This window comes from Juglans microcarpa x Juglans regia, chromosome 4S (genome assembly GCF_004785595.1).
Source record: "Juglans microcarpa x Juglans regia isolate MS1-56 chromosome 4S, Jm3101_v1.0, whole genome shotgun sequence".
NCBI classification, from domain to species: Eukaryota; Viridiplantae; Streptophyta; class Magnoliopsida; order Fagales; family Juglandaceae; genus Juglans; species Juglans microcarpa x Juglans regia.
The window spans coordinates 24,545,014-24,562,575 of NC_054601.1; the positions used below are offsets into that span (position 1 = coordinate 24,545,014).

The following is a 17,562-nucleotide window of genomic DNA, read 5'->3' on the forward strand; positions in this document are numbered from 1 at the left end:
AAACATTGGCATATAGGGAGATTTGCTCTTGTTTATTCAAGTCATTCTCTCTTCCAGTTTGTGGAAGTGTTTGTTAGTTTCAAAAATTTTAGATATGACAATTAGGTAGAACAAATATTGACATAATATGTTTATTGGATAAAAGAATTGTAAATGTGTTTGCTAGTTTAATACATTCTATATATGATTGTTGGGTAGAAGAAGGGTTGTCAAAATGTGCTTGTTGAATAATTAGGTTGAGGAAAAAAATTAATTGGAAAACAAAAATTTAAGTATCAAATTAAATTATTAATTAATATATGGTTAGTATAATTACAAAATATGAAAGAAAAAAGAAAAAAAATATTATTATTAAAAAAATAATATTATATTATTATTTTGATGAATCCAATAACTAATCTAATGTGGAGTTATAGATAAAGAAGTTTTAGATATATAAAAAATATGTATTTTTGATCAAAATTTGAAGATACATTTAATAAATCCAATGCTAATACTCTAATTAGGCGTTGAAATTCAATGACAACCGGCCAACTCGATTTGTCTCAAGGTGTCTTGCATTTTGTCAAAGGATTAGGACTTAAAAGATAATTTTTCCCTTTTCTTGTTTTTTTAAAAGAGGGGTAGGAGGTTTCCGACACACGTTTTCTATTTGAAAAATCGAGTCATATGTCATCAGATTATCAGACTCTTGACAGATAAGATTCAATTTGATACCAAACCTTAGAGCTATTAATAATTGGAGTGTAAAATTTATCTTTTAAATCATGTCATATCATATAAATATTTTATTTTGTTAAATCTGTTATTTACGTTGGCATATAAATAGAATTATATAAATATTTTATTAAATATATTATCCTCGTTGGCTTAGAAATAAAGTTTTCCAAATAATTATAATGATAACCACTATTTGTTATAAAGTTGGACATTTAGTCATTAATCATTATTATTAGGGGCTGATTATTCCACCGCCAGTGTCATTAGGAGCGTTGATCTTCCAACAACAGCCAGTTCAAGGACATTTTTTCTTTAATTAGGCTCTAAGTGGGGTTGGGGGAATTATTATTTTTTTCTTTTAATTTTGACTACTTATTTGTTGTTTACCGGTTTTTACCCATTACCTAATTTTCTGTCATTTTCATAACTCTCAGTGAAATTATAAGAATATATACTAATGATGTTTATGGAAAAACTTTATTAATTAATTAATATATATATATATATATATATATATATATCAATCAACATAAAACCTTACCTCAATTTTTATTTTTGTAATACATAAAAATTAAAAAAAAAAATAGATTTTACAAGATCCAAAAGAGTAGTTAGTAAATCTACTAACTCCCAAACAATTACCAAACAAAAAACAAGTTAGTAACTCTTGTAAAAACAATTATACTTCTGAAACAATTATATACTTTCAACTCTTTTACAACTATTTAATAGCCTATTTTACAATGATAGAATACAATCATGTTTTTAAAAATGAATTTCAATTTTGTAAAATTACTCTTAATTTTATATAGAGTTATAAAATAGTTATAAATGAATAGTTTTAATTTTTTTTTTCTTTCTATATATGCTTTTTCTTTTTCCAATTTTGAAGTGATAGATGAATTACATTTTTGTAAGAAAATTATAAATTAAAAAAAAAATAAAAAGAGAAGAAGAAGAAAGGCATATTCTCTGATTGTTATGCTTTATCCAGAGGCAACCAGCCTAATTTTTTTGACTTAAATCATGTATGGTTAGGCTGCGTTTAGATATTGAGTTGATTTAAATTTTTTATAAATAGTAGTAAATTGAGATGGTGTAGTAAATTTTGTAAGATTTACTTAAAATAAGTTTAAATGTATTTAGATATTAAAATGAGTTTAAATATATTTATAAAAAATTAAAAAAAAATTTAGATCTTACGTATAAATAAATGTTAAATTAAAAAAAATTAGAATTTTTAAATTGAAATAAATTTTATAATTTAAAAATTAGATATTTAGATATTAAATTTAACTTAAAATTATATTAAATTGAATTGATCTCAATTGCGTTTGGATATTGAGTTGGTTTAAGTTCTTTATAAATAGTAGTGAATTGAGATGGTATAGTAAATTTTATGAGATTTATTTAAAATGAGTTTAAATGTATTTGAATATTAAAATGAGTTTATATGTATTTATAAAAAATTAAAAAAGATTTTAGATCTTGTATGTAAATAAGTGTTGAATTAAAAAAATTATAATCTCACGTATAAAAATTTTTAAATTAAAATAAATTTTATAATTTAAAAATTAAATATTTAGATATTAAATTCAATTTAAAATTATATTAAATTGAATTGATTTGAGTACAAAGCTGGAAACAATTTTGCACGTACATTCGCATGTTTCTGATAATGATTTGGACGCTCCTTGACGAAAGAGGCGCCCGTTGCGAAAAGACCATGTTAGCCTCATAAGGGACATGTTTAAATTTTTTTAAAAGCTATAATTGCAAAAAGAATGTTTCAAAGCAATTATGTCGATAAATGATTATATGAACACTAAATAAATGAGATTTCATATAATTTAAGGGATTATATGAATGGACCAAAAAGTTCCCTCTCTTAAAATAAAAAATAAAATTGTAGGCATAAACTCCACATATATTTATTTATTTTTTATCATATCAAATCAAATGCTTCATTCACAATAAAAATGTATACATACAAATATATAAATACTATTATTTTTTTTATATCTTAAAAGTAAGAAATGAGTCATATTTCATCTCTTTGACAACTTTTGGCAAAGTATTATGTAATTTTTTGTGCATATCAAAACTTGTCAATAAGAGAAAAAAAAAAAAAAAAGTAATCTATGTTTATTTGAATTAGGAGTTCATAACAAGCTTGCCATATGATGGATTCAATAGAATTATTGTTGGTATTGTAGGGTTTAGAATGGAAGAGATAGACACAAAATAAGTCTTGCAAAATATATGTTATTCGAGTAAATTTTCCGAATAGCATTAAATGTTCAATAAATACTATGAGACTCATTTTACTGGTCCATTTCCGTCTAACTCTAATTCGAGCAAAATTTACATTTTATCATTTTCTTTTAAGAGCTTACTAGATATACATTAAAAAAAAAAAAAATAGTTATTAGGATTAGTTGAGAAAAGCTGATAGTTATTGACAACTTCAACTTTTAAGTTTAAATTAAAATGAGATAGATAAATAAGATGAATTAATATATTTAGATATTGTGTAGGATATTCTTTTTTTTCTTAAGAAAAATGAGAGGTAGGGGGGCGACTAACGTAACAATTCTCACTAGACGTGATTATAGGATCTCCTCTCAATTACAGAATGTTCGGTTTGAATCATAACTACTGCCTCAAGGGCAAGTCTATCACCACAATACTTTCAAATATTCAACTAATCTAAAGTTCATCTCATGATCCAAATATTAAGTTTTACTATTATAAATAATTTTAACTTATGTTCTAACTCAAACTTCTGGCTTCGAAACTATAAATACTAGCCAGTAGCAATTGGGCTACCACATCGGTGGTGAAAGATATTCACTCTCACTATGTATATTTTTCTTACCTTAAATTTTAAAAATGAAATAAAGATTCTTTAAGAAATGTAGAGGACGTAACAAATTTCAGAATTTTCATTAATGATTTTGGTTTCACACTCCAATCCAGCATTGCTTTTTTTTTTTATTTTTGGGGAGGGGGAGTGGGTGCCCAATAAGCAATTTCTTATAGCTGTCAAAATCAATATACTTTATGCATTTATTAAATCTCCCACCTTTTTAGAAATCTTTAGCAAAAAAAGAAAAAAACAGAAAGAAAGTAGGGTTTGAACGGTCAAAAAGAAAGAAAGACAGCTTCTTACAAAGTTTTTCCATATTTTAATTTACTAAATTTTCAATGTTTTTAAAAAACTAATTTATTTATCATTTTTTAAAAAAAAGGAGAAAGCACCAGTAATATTAATTTTTAGGGTTCTAACTTTGACTGTTACCAGCGCATTATAGCACGCACCACATAATAAAGCAAACCATTCATCTCTCTCTCTCTGACAACGCCAGTCCAGAAGAGGATAACCAACTCATACACATCGAGACCTATGGATCTAGGCCTCTGATTCTCCTAAACATCGTTGTTCAAAAGGGTCTCGTTGATGCCTGGAAATTTTTGGTTCCATCGGTATCGTTCTCTTCCTCTATTCCTTATTTTCAGCAACTTGAAGAAGAAAGAAACTTTTTTGGCATATTTGGTGGGTTTTTATTCTTCTTTTTAGTTATTTTAATTTGGTGTTCTGATTGGATTTGCTGTGTTAGAACTTTGGTTGGTATGGATCTATGGGTCTTGGACTAGCCTTCTTTCTTTGTCCATTTTTTTTAGTTTCTGATTAGGAAGTTTGGGTTGGATCTGGTTGCTTTGATGATTAGATTTCTGGATTTTCTTCCTTTAATTATCTGTTGTGGGTATGTATGAAACATAAACGATTTTGTTTTTGGGTCAATTAGTGTTCTATGTATGGCAAATGAAAATTTCCGTTTTGGGTTCATCGTCTCGATGCCCATCTCTCTCTCTCTCTAAACCCTCATCTCTAACCTATGTGACACTTCATTTATTTTTTTTTTTGTGTCAGAAATGGAATTTTTCTTGATGGGTTTCTACGTTTTTATTTCCGTGTGGAAGTCACCAGTTTTGAGCAAAACAAAAGGCTATACGTACTTTGACTATGTTAAATAAATGTTTTTGGGATTTTCTTACTTAATAAATAAATAAATAAATGTTGTTGGGTTTTAATGGGTTAAACTTAGAAATTTGGTGAAGATTGATTTTTTTTTTTTTTTTAAAAAAAGTGGCATAAAAACTTTAGGTTGTGTTGATTACTTTTTAAAAAAGAAAACTTTTGATTATTAAAAAAAAGTTTAGGTTGTTGAACTAGGAGAATTTTTGTTGTCTTCAGCTCAAATTTTTGAGTGATTCTTGTATGATTGGGTAGTTTGGTAGGTTCTGGGTCTCATTATGTTTCCTTTTATTTTACTTTATGATGAATTTTCTATGGATTGTGGAGGATAGGAAAGGATGTGTTGTTCTCTATTTTTTATAGTAGTGTTCTGTAACTGAATCTTTTAGTGCCTTTTGATTTGAGCAGGTAAATGATTTTTCTTAATCACGGTGAAAATAGAACGTGAGTAGGATATAAGGAAAATTTTTAAACCAATGGCTTCGGTGGGAGTAGCTCCTACTTCTGGTTTGAGAGAACCCAGTGGTCATACTATCGGTGTTGATCGGTTGCCCGAGGAGATGAATGATATGAAAATCAAGGATGACAAAGTAAGGACAGCATTGATTTGTAATTCTATTTCTTCTTCTAATTGTTCTTCCTCTTTTACTAGTGTTTATCTGATTTATGAATTTCATATGCTAGTTACTCATATGATTCATTAATATGTAGGAAATGGAAGCCACTGTTGTTGATGGTAATGGGACAGAGACAGGTCACATAATTGTGACGACTATTGGTGGTAGAAATGGCCAACCGAAGCAGGTATTTCTTTGGCTTACAAGATATTTTCCAATATTTCTGTAATAGTTGGAATTAATTATGAGTGTTACTTCAAATGAAAAAGTTGAAATTAATTATTGGAATTGTTCTTTTTATTAATTTTATTTTTGCGCTCTTCAACATGCTCAAATAGCCATCCAACTAGACCTGGTTTTGAACTATTCCAAAAACATCTTTACCTATAACCTATTGCAAAAAACATCAATGATTGTAAATTTGTTCGTTGGATATATGTGCATATTTATTGGTTTGAAATTTTGAATACATGTTTTCATCATTTAGCTTATAAAATACATTGGGGCTACAATTGATGCAGAAATTCTATCTATTTGCTATAATGCAATCTCATATCTTCATGCTTGCAGACAATAAGCTATATGGCTGAGCGTGTTGTTGGACATGGATCATTTGGAGTTGTGTTCCAAGTGAGGTTTTATATCATTCAAACTATAAATTATTGCAATATTTGTTACTTTAGCCTTTTTTAGTTCATATGAACTGTTCGTGTCGATATAACTGGTTTCTATGTTCATGTAGGCAAAGTGCTTAGAGACTGGTGAAACTGTGGCGATAAAGAAGGTGCTTCAAGACAAGAGATATAAAAATCGAGAGCTGCAAACTATGCGCCTTCTTGACCACCCTAATGTTGTCTCTTTGAAGCATTGTTTCTTTTCAACAACTGAAAAGGATGAACTGTACCTTAATTTGGTACTTGAATATGTCCCTGAAACTGTTCATCGCGTGATCAAACACTACAACAAATTGAACCAAAGGATGCCGTTGATATATGTGAAACTCTATACATACCAGGTAATTTTACTTGAGATTTGTGTTCACTATGTTTTTCTGGTGTGCAATTTGAGTTTCGAGAATGTTCAAATGTTCATAAGATTGGAAAAAGTGAAATTTTTGTTGGGTTGGGTTGGGTTGAAGCCAGCTCTAAGTTCATTGGCATTTGTTGTTTCCACAGTTCAATCAATTTTTTTTTTTTTTTTTTTTGTTCCTTCTGAGATTTCACTATGATCTTTATTTTTTGCAGATCTTTAGGGCACTATCATATATTCATCGCTGCATTGGAGTGTGTCATAGGGACATTAAACCTCAAAATCTTTTGGTATGCTTACTACTAAATTGCATATATGCTTCTGAAAGGGTGGTTTGGGGAGTGGCAAGGATCACCTGAGACAGAAATGCAATTTAACTACTTGTTCTAAGTAAAAACTTGTGCTTTGTGCAGGTGAATCCACATACACACCAGGTTAAATTATGTGACTTCGGAAGTGCGAAGGTCTTGGTATGTTTATGTTTTTATTATCCATGCTATTTTTCCTGCAGTTATAGTTGTCTTGATTTCTATAGGATTATTCTATGTCTTTATTTTCTTTGATGTTTGACAGATAAAAGGGGAACCAAATATTTCTTACATCTGCTCTAGATATTATCGAGCACCAGAGCTTATATTTGGAGCAACTGAGTATACTACAGCTATTGACATATGGTCTGCTGGCTGTGTTCTTGCTGAGCTACTGCTTGGACAGGTTGGTGATTATACATTTAAGCTGTTTCAAGCTATCGGTCATGTAATTATATTTACATAGCTTAAAATGAGTTTTCATTTCTGTCAGCCTTTGTTTCCTGGGGAGAGTGGAGTCGACCAGCTGGTGGAGATAATAAAGGTAACTGTAACATCGTGGACTTTCTTGTAATACTCTAATATTGCTGATTTGTGTGAGTGATGCTTGAATATTTTTTTGAGTTAATCTATCTGATAAGTGTATTGAGAATTTCTAATTATGATTCTTTCACTGGGCTGACAATAACCCAAAAGATGTGTTAGCTTTTAGCCTCTTAGGCCGAGCAGTAGTTGGCCTCATACTTCTTTACTTTTTTTTTTTTTTAATCTCCCTCCCCTCCATGCTGTATCGTGACTTTTTCTTTGTTGTAGATTCTGGGCACTCCGACAAGGGAGGAAATCAAATGCATGAACCCTAACTATACAGAGTTCAAATTCCCTCAGATTAAAGCTCATCCTTGGCATAAGGTATTCATAATGTAAATTTCAAGATCTCATGTATTTATCTTTATCAGAACGCCTTACCATAATGCTTGCGTGTTGTCTTTTATTAGATATTCCACAAGCGTATGCCTCCAGAAGCTGTTGATCTGGTTTCAAGACTACTGCAGTACTCCCCGAACCTACGATGCGCAGCTGTGAGTACATTATATCTTAAATTTCTATTATCTGATTCAGGCATTTTACCTTCAATCTTAAGGGACATTCATAACTAGGTATAATGCCTGTATATATTAGTTAATAGTATCTTAAATTTCTATTATCTTATTCTGGCATTCAACGTAGAAATCTAGTCAGTCAATCTTGGTAATTGTTCAATATAGTTGCAAGATGGAAGAGTTGTTTATAAACTATAGATCCTTTGTTTTTCTCCCTTTTTTCTGGGATGGGTGGGTTTGGAGAGGGCATAAATGACAAAGTCCACCAAAAATGTCTGATTATACAGGTCATGGTCTTAAATGGGGGATTTTGCTAAATTCTCTCTCTTGGTTGGGTAAATTTCTGTTATTCACCTAACACGATTGTAGACAGCAACACTCACGATTCTAATTCATTAAAAGAAAAAAAAAAGAGGTGGTGAGTCAGAGCTTGATAAAGTTTCCATAACTGGGGGCCAGTTGGGAATGTGTCTCAGAAGTTGTGGAAATTGTACAATAGCATCTTCCAATGTCTTTGTCAAGCATATTCCTGTTTGAAACTTAGCTCGCAGCTCATCTTGTTACCATGTCACCACTGAGTGTTTGTCCTAGAAGCATGTTTGCATTGGCACCATACTAAACTTTCCAGGACCCCAACTTATTAGGGTCGGCTCTATGGATCCATTTTCCAACTAACTGGGGTCGTGCCACTGGACAATCAGAATTGTTTTTGAACAGAAACATCTTGTCTTTTGTGACATTTTGTTCTATTTTGCCTTCTCGTTCCTCTGTTTTGTAAGCTTTGGGCTTGCTAATTATGCTCCAATTGGAATGCAGCTGGATGCCTTGATACATCCCTTTTTTGATGAGCTTCGTGATCCAAACAGTCGCTTGCCAAATGGACGTTTCCTCCCACCTTTATTCAACTTTAAATCACATGGTATGTTTACATTTTATGGTTACATTTTAAACATTTAAACAATTTAAGCTGTCATTACCATGCAAAAGTCTTACAAGATCTTGTTGCCATTTGCTGCTGCTTGTCAACTAGAATTGAAGGGAGTACCGGTTGAGATTTTGGTGAGATTGATCCCAGAGCATGCAAGAAAGCAATGCCCCTTTGTTGGTTTGTGATTTGATGTGAATTGTAATGAACCCGCAATAGTGTTGTCCCTATATGGAAGCAATGAATGAATGTAATGTGTTCCTTCTATTTATGCCATTTGTTCTCCTTTCCTTCAATGTATCTTTTGTTGTATGACCTTGTTTTGTAAAAGCAGATCTAGAGATATGCCACGCATCTTGCCCAAACCCCTCGATGGGTCATGTTCTGATTACCCTGTTCCTGTATCGTCTCAGCTTGTAACCTCAAATAGAAGACAAATATCAGCACTATTTAAATGTTTTTTTTCCGTATTGGTATTTCTAGAACACATCTGCATGTCTAGTGGCTTCTTTCTGTGCTGGAATTTCTACCAATGTTTTGAATATCATTTCGTACGGGCTAGTATGGCCGAAATATGCAGTACTGGCCGGTTAGCCGGTACAAGAAAGTATATTGTTTCGTACTGGTTAGAATTTTGGCTGTATCAGTCGGTACTAACCGATACATCGGATTTTGGCCGATATATACCTTTACTTTTTTTTTTTTTTTTCAAATTACAAGTTTATTTTTAAACTTTCAATTTAAACTAGACTATTTATAATTTATATATATATTTATATATATAATATATTGCTATCGTAATATCTCGTTTTAATGGCTCGATTCGTATTCAAAATATTGATTTCAACAACTCTCATTTGTCAGTTTTCTCGGGAGAACCACCTTTTTTCTCTGTTTGGATGAGCTCGGCCACATTTGTCATGTTCTGCGTATGGTATTAAGTTGAATAATGCTATCCTCGACGTGTTCCATTCAATACTTGGACTAATGGTTGAAACTTCCAACTTAAACACAGCTCTGTTCCACCTATTAGGCATGCTTGGTCTTTGTACTCATAATATAGCATGTGAATAATTTGTAGTTCATGGTTGCGGGCCCCTACAAAGGAATAGTCAGCGTGAAACTTGCCATATTGAACTCGTTTTTCTGCTGGCACTTATCCAAGAAGCTGTTGACTATTTTAGTTTCACATTTGTGGACGATCATTGAGAGTGAAAGATGTTTTCCCCCACTTTTTTGTATAGATTCCACCTTACAGATTAAAAAAAACAAAAAATCTCCCTCATGAAACATGATATTGCAGAAAATTACAGAAATGAAGTTGAGATGAAAGTTTGAAGGGAAATATGTTGAGGTGATGAGTTTTGTTTGGTTGGGAAGAAAGACTTTTGCTGTAGACCATAATGATATATACCACACTCTCATCATATTTTAATCATACTAAATAGTATGTGACACATTTATCATCATTAGATGATAGCCACATCATACTTAATGAGGTGAAAGTAGGATGGTAGTATGATGTATAGAAATTTTCAACATTATAACAGACCAAAGTATGCTCTATAAACAATAGAGAGTTTTGTTTTTTATTTTAAATTTTATCATTTTAATTCACACTGTTGATGTGACATTTTGAATATATGTTTATTTAAAATGTTAACATAAGAAATTACTTAAAATGTATTATTACGATTGAAATTGATAAAATCTAAAGCTGAGAATTGTTCCGAATACAACTGTTGGGGAAAAGCACACAGCTTAGACGAGGAGATGAATAGAGGGCGAGGAAAAGAAAACAAGTGTTGACCATTTTATCAAGATGCCATGTTTTTTAAGCACGATCTCCGGGCTTAAATGTAAATACCATTGACGAAAGTTTCAAATAGACGAGTTTCACATAAGTCTTTATAAAAAAGTAGATTCTACTTAAAAAAAGTATAAAAAAATTATTTTTTATTAGTGAGACTCACTTTTTTATGAAAAACTTGTATGGAACTTATACCTAGCATTACTCTTCACAACATCGTGAGAAACTTGAGAACTAACCAAAGACAAATTTCCAAAAAATGTTATTTAGTTTGTGAAAGTTTCATTCTTGAACTTGGTACATAGAGACTCATGAATGGTATTGCATCGTAGAGATAAAGCTGGTATCAACGCCAAGCTCGCAAACTTGCTAAGCAACCAGCTTATCAACAGAAAAAGCTATTCGCAAGCCTATATTTTGACACATCAAAACACACCAATAAGGTTCTTCCTCTGTTCTTTACGTCGTTTAGACCGTTGTCAGCGCTTTCCGTAATTTCCGTATTAACATGCCATCAAAATAACTCTAATTCTACTATGCGTCACGTCACTACTTCGGAATAGAGTAAAGCTCGCACCATATGGCTAAATTATGGCGCATTTTGTAGAGAACAAGAACGGATTCACACTCAAGAAGAAGTGAAAAAGAGTTGTCTGTTGCCAATCTACCCAAGAAAACTTGGGTAAGTGGAAGTTGTTAGCAAGTGATAACAAGGATGGATACTCGCAACATTGAAGTGCAATGTGTTCTCAAAAAGGCTCAAGAAAAACCATTAGCCTCCTCCAACTACAACCATGCATTGAAATTGATAATTACATCGAATATGTTCTTATTGTATATACAGAATGAAAATGTTAAAGTGCAGGCAATCCTGATATAAACCATCCAGGAGAAAACCATGCAAGCTTCGAGAAAAATGGGCAAACAATAGCTAAGCAAACTAGCATTTCACTCATAAATTGCCATATAAGATTTCAGCAAGTTGCCAAAAGCATTCACCACAATGCATCAAGTACATGTGCAGTAGATTCCTTAACCATTAAAACACATTTTCTTTATTTCTTATTTTTAAACATGTCAAACACACTTGGTTTTTTTTTTTTTTTTTTTTTTTTTTCACTGAAGCATATTAATAGAAATGCATCCAGCCACCTTTACATAAAAACAGCCAACATCACGAGGACAGAGCTCTTGGACATGAAGTTGTGGGTGGATTGTATCAATTTAAAGAAGCTAGTACCTCCAACAATGCGGCAGCAAACTGCATTTGGGTCTCCTCGTCTATCGTCAAGAAGAGAGGCACATGCACAAATAACGATTTGGTCCCATTTTGTTCTGCAAACCGAAGGGAATGATAGTAAACATAATTGCACACGAAGCGGCCTGCATCATCCGAGGTCATCACTTCATAACCCATCTTTGCTAAGGCCTTGGTGACCTCCTCAACTGGAAGAGAAGTCTGTGCAGTTGGAACAAAGATAACCATTTACGAAGGGTGAAACAGTGAAAAACATATAGAATAGTCATGAATAAATCACAAAACCATGCCAAAGAAAAGCAATTGTCCAAACAATCCACTAGCATCAATATTGACAATGACACACATTCTACTTCTGGACAACTATGACATGCAGTCTTGTATAAACAGGTACCTCCACACAAACATCAAGACAACAAGAAAAGAAGATAAAGAGCGTCATCATGTGCTGAGATTTTGGTCAACATTAACTTTTCAGGAAATCAGTGCACGTCTAACTGTCCTCTACTCAAATCTTAATAGAAATTTTATTTGAGTGGGGGAATAAAAAGATAATGTGTCCATGCCTTCAAAACAAAGAATACTAGACTGCAGCTCTGTTTTACAAAAGTATAACACTATAATCTTTCGCACGTAAACCCCTCTATTTTGATTGAAGTTGGACTTAATCTCTTCCACTCACATAAAAACAGGAGCCAGCAGGACTTTTGAATAACTTAGACAGGTTAAACACTAAAAGTGAATGACCTGCTTCCCATAAAGTTGACTTTTGTATCACTCGCAATACAAAAATATATTTCTTTCTACAATCACATCCTTCCCCATGAAAACAACAAATCCTTAAACCATAGATTTGTTGAAATTTTAAGTGAACAAGAAAGAAAGCACACGTAAGAAAAGTGACCGCAAATTGGCATAAATACCATTTAACTTTAGTTTCATCCATCATAGTGACAACTGCTGCAGTTGATCAAGCAAGTGAGTTTATAATCAAATAATACCTATCGATCTATACGTATGCACATGTGAAAATATATATAGCACTAAAAAAATGGTCTATTATAACTCAACGAAACTATATGAAGACAAGAAAAAAAAATACTCTTTTTCAGGAAAGTAATGAAAAAACACATTTTACCTTTCGTATGCGTGAAATTCCACCATCTGCAGGAATGATGGGAGCTTTCTACATAACATAAAATGAGGTAAGCTCAAATTAATTACATTAAAATGTGCAATGAAATAAAATCTACATGTGCACAAGAAACCTTAGCAACTTCATCTAACCTGGGGCTTCCATCCCATCTCATCAGGACAACGAAAAGTAGCTTCATTGACAGCTTGATGCTCAAGGGCAAACCTTGTTGCACCACTATTAACTCCAAAGTGTACCTGAAGACATGTAGTTACAAATGTACGGTACGTAACTCATATAAATACAGTATACAATGAATTCAGCAGCAAGGAATTGTCATTTGCTTGATGTAGATACTGTTCTGGTTCTAGGTTAAGGTTTTAAAAGACAATTTTAGTGAAACCACAGTAAGAGGTTAAAAGGTTTCATTAACATTTTACAATCCTCCAGTTTCATCTTCTGTCTCAAGTTGTAGAGAAACCATTATTACTTGCAAGTGTGCAATAGGATTTGCAGAGGATCCAACTGACACAAGCCAATCCTAATCACTACAATATTAAGCAGGGGTTTGATAAGTTTCTAGACCTGTATAATGTTCCTGTATGAACTTAATAGAGCCACTAATCACATGAATTCAAAATTATTCTCAGTCTTGCATTATCTCTCATTTCTTGACTCCTATTTTTTGTGCCAGAGGGGGGATTAGAAGGGTTGAGAATTAGCTAAATGGTAAAGCCAGAATGTTCAGCAGATCCTAGAGAGAGTTTTTATCACCCAAGTATTCTTAATGCTGTGCTGCTATTACAAGAGTAAGAAGCATTTCCAATAAGTATCCAATATGCATTTCGTCAATGTTTCCAGCTATATAATGAAACTTAAATATTTTGGCTCATGCTATGCTGATTAGAGATTGGGATTTCTAATCACAGTCTGATTTTAATAGATCTCCCTACCAGGTTGGGATCTCTGCTGGAAGAATAGGAAATGGGAAAACAAAATTTGTAATTTTTCTAATTGAAGAAAAAAATCTTATCAAAAAATAACCTTGGACAAGGAGTAATTGGGGAAAAACATACAACAAAACAGAAGAGATTAGATGACGGAAACTGACCCAAATAATTCTTCCAGAATTTGAAGTTTTGGTGTCCACCCCACTAATGGCAGATTGCAATGTCTGGTATAAGGGAGCAAGCGCTCCCTGTCCTGCAGTATCAAGAATGCTGCAACTCCCAAGAGTTAGACCTTTAGGCAATCCCTTCTTCTTAACATACTCTTTGAGATTACCAACAATTGTCTCAGTTGGGTTCTCTGAAACTCCATGAAATTTCTTGAAACCAGTCACATAAATTGTTACTGCAGGAGGCCCTTCAGACCCCATACCAATTATTGAGATATATTTAAAAATGTGTTATAGTGCCTAAATCAAAAGCAATATCTGAGTACCTGCTGAGAGGAAATGGGTTAGGCAATCAGGAAGCTGCGAACACAAAATCATGGTGAACTAGGAAAGCTATAATATCTACCATCAATGTAGTTTACAAATTTCATGGACTACTTTCAAACCAATAATCTCCATGCCCTAGAAAACCATAATCATCTGTTTCTTTTATAATTATAACACAGGGTCCTGGACTCTTCAAGCACCAAGTAATTTCCCAGGAATGTGGCAGGTCCCCCCATCCCACATGTACAGAGCAATTACAGAGAGATAAACCCCAAGGCATAGCCGCCAAAGGGATTGGGGGTAGAATTCGTCAACCTTCCAAAGGTGCCTTAACTCAAGATAGAGCCACTCAACAAATTTCTAGGGCTAATGAAGCCATTATCTAACAATTTTACCAATAGAAAGTAAATTGATGGTTTATCAGGCTATAATTTTTACACTTTTGTATCTCTGTCCTACCGTTACTTCAAACCATAACATAAGGCTATTCTTTAGCAATCATAACAATAGATGTTGACGAATCATTTATATGCTGACACCAATGAATTTCCATTCCTGTAGATAACTATACAGCTTAGTATGAGATTTCCCAAAAAAACGAAACAATTGGAGGAGAAAGAGACTCCAGCAGTTCATTCGGAAAGCTCCAAGGCAATATGAAAATGGGAAAGGCTCGGTAGTCTCAGTCATAGGCAAGAATATGGCAATGCGGGGAATGAGTGTATATAATCATGGGAATCAAAGTTGCTGAGAAAACAAAAAATCAGTGGAATTTATTGACAACCCAATTTCGAAAATCAATATCGCATTAAATTAAACAAATAATCCGATCCGAAGTCAAAGGTGCACATATATTAAAGAACTATGAAGGCGAGGAATCCCAACGAATCACTGTATTAAAGAAAAACCACTCAGAACCGAAATACCAAAACTAGAATCCAAGCAGAAAGCTTGATCAGACAGAGATTCTCACAACTATCAAAAACCCAGAAACCTACATCTAGAAACAAAGCGAGGAAACGAAAAATATAGCAAGTTGGTGGAGAAAAATTCTAGGATAAAGAACGAACATGGCTTTCCTTCCTTACCTCTTTTAATCTTCACAAAAGAAAAGGAAACAAAATGGATACGCTCGAAGATCATTAACTGGTAAAGATTCCGATCATATTATAAAAGAGAGTAATAAATGAACAAAACATATATATATATATATATATATAGACACGCAGATATATACGTATTTAAATTTTCCTTTGAAAAAGGAAAAAGTTATTAGGAAAGGTGGTAGTGGAGGGTCATTTTCAAACAACGTGAAAATGCAAGCGCATGTGTAATTGAGTAGCATCTGTCATTATTATTATTGGTATATGACTGTTCATGGTAGACTTCGTATACAACCTTGACACTAACATTACCCGCCGTCTGCGTAGGAATTTGCAACAGTAAAGTTTATCTGTTCCTCTTTGTTGTTGGAGTCTAACTAATGATGTGTTGTTTATTGGCCAATGTGTTTGCTTTTATGATTTTAGATAAATATATATAATATGATAAGTATCTATATCGATATTGGTGTGTAAATTTAGCGGAGACAAATTAATTTAAAAGTTAATAATTATATGATAAATTTTATTTCGTTAGATAGTTTGAGTATTACGAATATCTCATTATTATTTATTATTTTATTATTATTATTTATTATTATTTAATATTTTATTATTAATTTTTTATTATTATTCACAAAATATACAAGAATACCTTTCTATCCAAACTTAAACCTATTTCAAAGAAACCAAAATCAACAGTCTATAAAGAAAAGAAATATTCTCATAAAAACACTTTACTCGAAAAGTAAGAAACTACTTGACTCATGACTGTCTGCATCTTTTGCTTTCCCTTTCTATAGTTTAAAGCAGTGAAGATCTAGGGGAATAAGGAATATAAAAGTGCATATATATATATATATATATATATATATATATATAATTACCTGCTTTTATTCAGTACTGTTTATAACTTTAAGTAGGTAGCTAGGAGGTTTCAATAATGTCAAAGAATAATGATAGAATTATTAACTATTACTAATTATTTATAATTTTTTTTTTGTATTTAATTTTTTTAATTTTTTATTTTACTTAATGATTAAGAAAATGAGTATTAAAAAAGTTATGCATTTTTTTAATTTTTTCTTAGTAATTAAAGATGTTAAAAAAATATTTAAAAAAATGATAAAAAAATTAAAATGTCATTTAGTAGTAGATGGTACTAATAGAATGACCGGTAGTAATTGGATAGTAATCCTATTAGTACCCTATCACTATCCAATGCCGAATAGGTGGTCTAAATAAATTTGAAACAAAACATATAATAAAAGAAAAATATTATTATGCCTACTCATTTTGACACTTCTATTTGACCGCTGGTCAATTTTTTTTTTTACTTAGTAATTAAGAAAGTGATTTTAAATATATTGATATATTTTTTTATTTTTTAAATGCATTTAAATATGTTAAAAAAATATAAAAAAAAAATACCACCCAACAGTCAAGATGGGACAGCATAGTAGCCGCACCAGGACGAATCCTTCGCTCTGATTAATGGACCTTATGTACAAAGTTGTTTGATAATTATGAGAATTATGTTAAAAAAAGTCCACCAATGCCAATATTCTATGCTGGGGCTTGAGTAAAGTAGATAGGAGTGGCTCAAAGTTTGAATTAAATCAGATTGTTATGATGCATTTTGTCATTAATCATGACTAAAGGCATGGCTATTAATTATTAAACCACTTAAAAAGTAAGCAGTGCTAGATATGATAGACTTCAAAGATAGAGCTGTGGCATGTAATTATGGCCAGTTCTGAATCTGCATCATCGGATGCCAATGCAAATCGATGCAGGGGTCGTTGGTTGTCTTGTCCTTGGACTACCATTTGTTTTTTTTTTATATATATATACTGCCGACCATCTGACTCTATGGCCTTTTGTTAGCGGCGTTCTTGTTTGTAAGGTTGCATCTTTCCTTTTTGCATTATTATTAATCAATGGGGTTTTGAATCTTGATAACATCTGCTTTCATGACCTGGGTGTAAAATTTTTTAAAGGAATAAAGAGATGTATATGATCTTTTATCTCTAACTATTTAAGTTTGAGAATTGAAAAGTCTGTAAAAGAGATTAGA

The 17,562-nt window shown here is 32.0% G+C and overlaps 2 protein-coding genes across 3 annotated transcripts; one reads left to right on the top strand and one right to left on the bottom strand.

The window, feature by feature from the left end:
- Positions 1–4,003: 4,003 nt before the first annotated feature.
- Positions 4,004–9,225, top strand: LOC121261901 (shaggy-related protein kinase alpha). The gene is made up of 13 exons (XM_041164311.1): positions 4,004–4,206; positions 5,168–5,349; positions 5,471–5,563; positions 5,947–6,006; positions 6,119–6,391; positions 6,621–6,695; positions 6,819–6,875; positions 6,979–7,119; positions 7,207–7,257; positions 7,527–7,622; positions 7,709–7,792; positions 8,630–8,732; positions 8,844–9,225. Exons 2-13 carry the CDS (start codon positions 5,236–5,238, stop codon positions 8,924–8,926), a joined length of 1,230 nt encoding a protein of 409 aa, XP_041020245.1. The 5' UTR covers positions 4,004–4,206; positions 5,168–5,235; the 3' UTR covers positions 8,927–9,225.
- A 2,255-nt stretch (positions 9,226–11,480) lies between these two features.
- On the bottom strand, positions 11,481–15,624 carry LOC121261902 (pyrrolidone-carboxylate peptidase 1-like). Of its 2 annotated transcripts, none has more exons than XM_041164312.1 (5): positions 15,474–15,624; positions 14,053–14,384; positions 13,094–13,198; positions 12,945–12,992; positions 11,481–12,007 (listed from the first exon to the last, which is right to left on the bottom strand). In XM_041164312.1, the coding sequence occupies exons 2-5, from the start codon at positions 14,317–14,319 to the stop codon at positions 11,768–11,770; spliced, it is 660 nt and encodes a 219-aa protein (XP_041020246.1). In that variant the 5' UTR covers positions 14,320–14,384; positions 15,474–15,624; the 3' UTR covers positions 11,481–11,767. The 2 variants fall into 2 exon arrangements, with proteins under 2 accessions (XP_041020246.1, XP_041020247.1); XM_041164313.1 differs by having other exon boundaries at positions 14,053–14,387; positions 15,474–15,609.
- Positions 15,625–17,562: the final 1,938 nt, after the last annotated feature.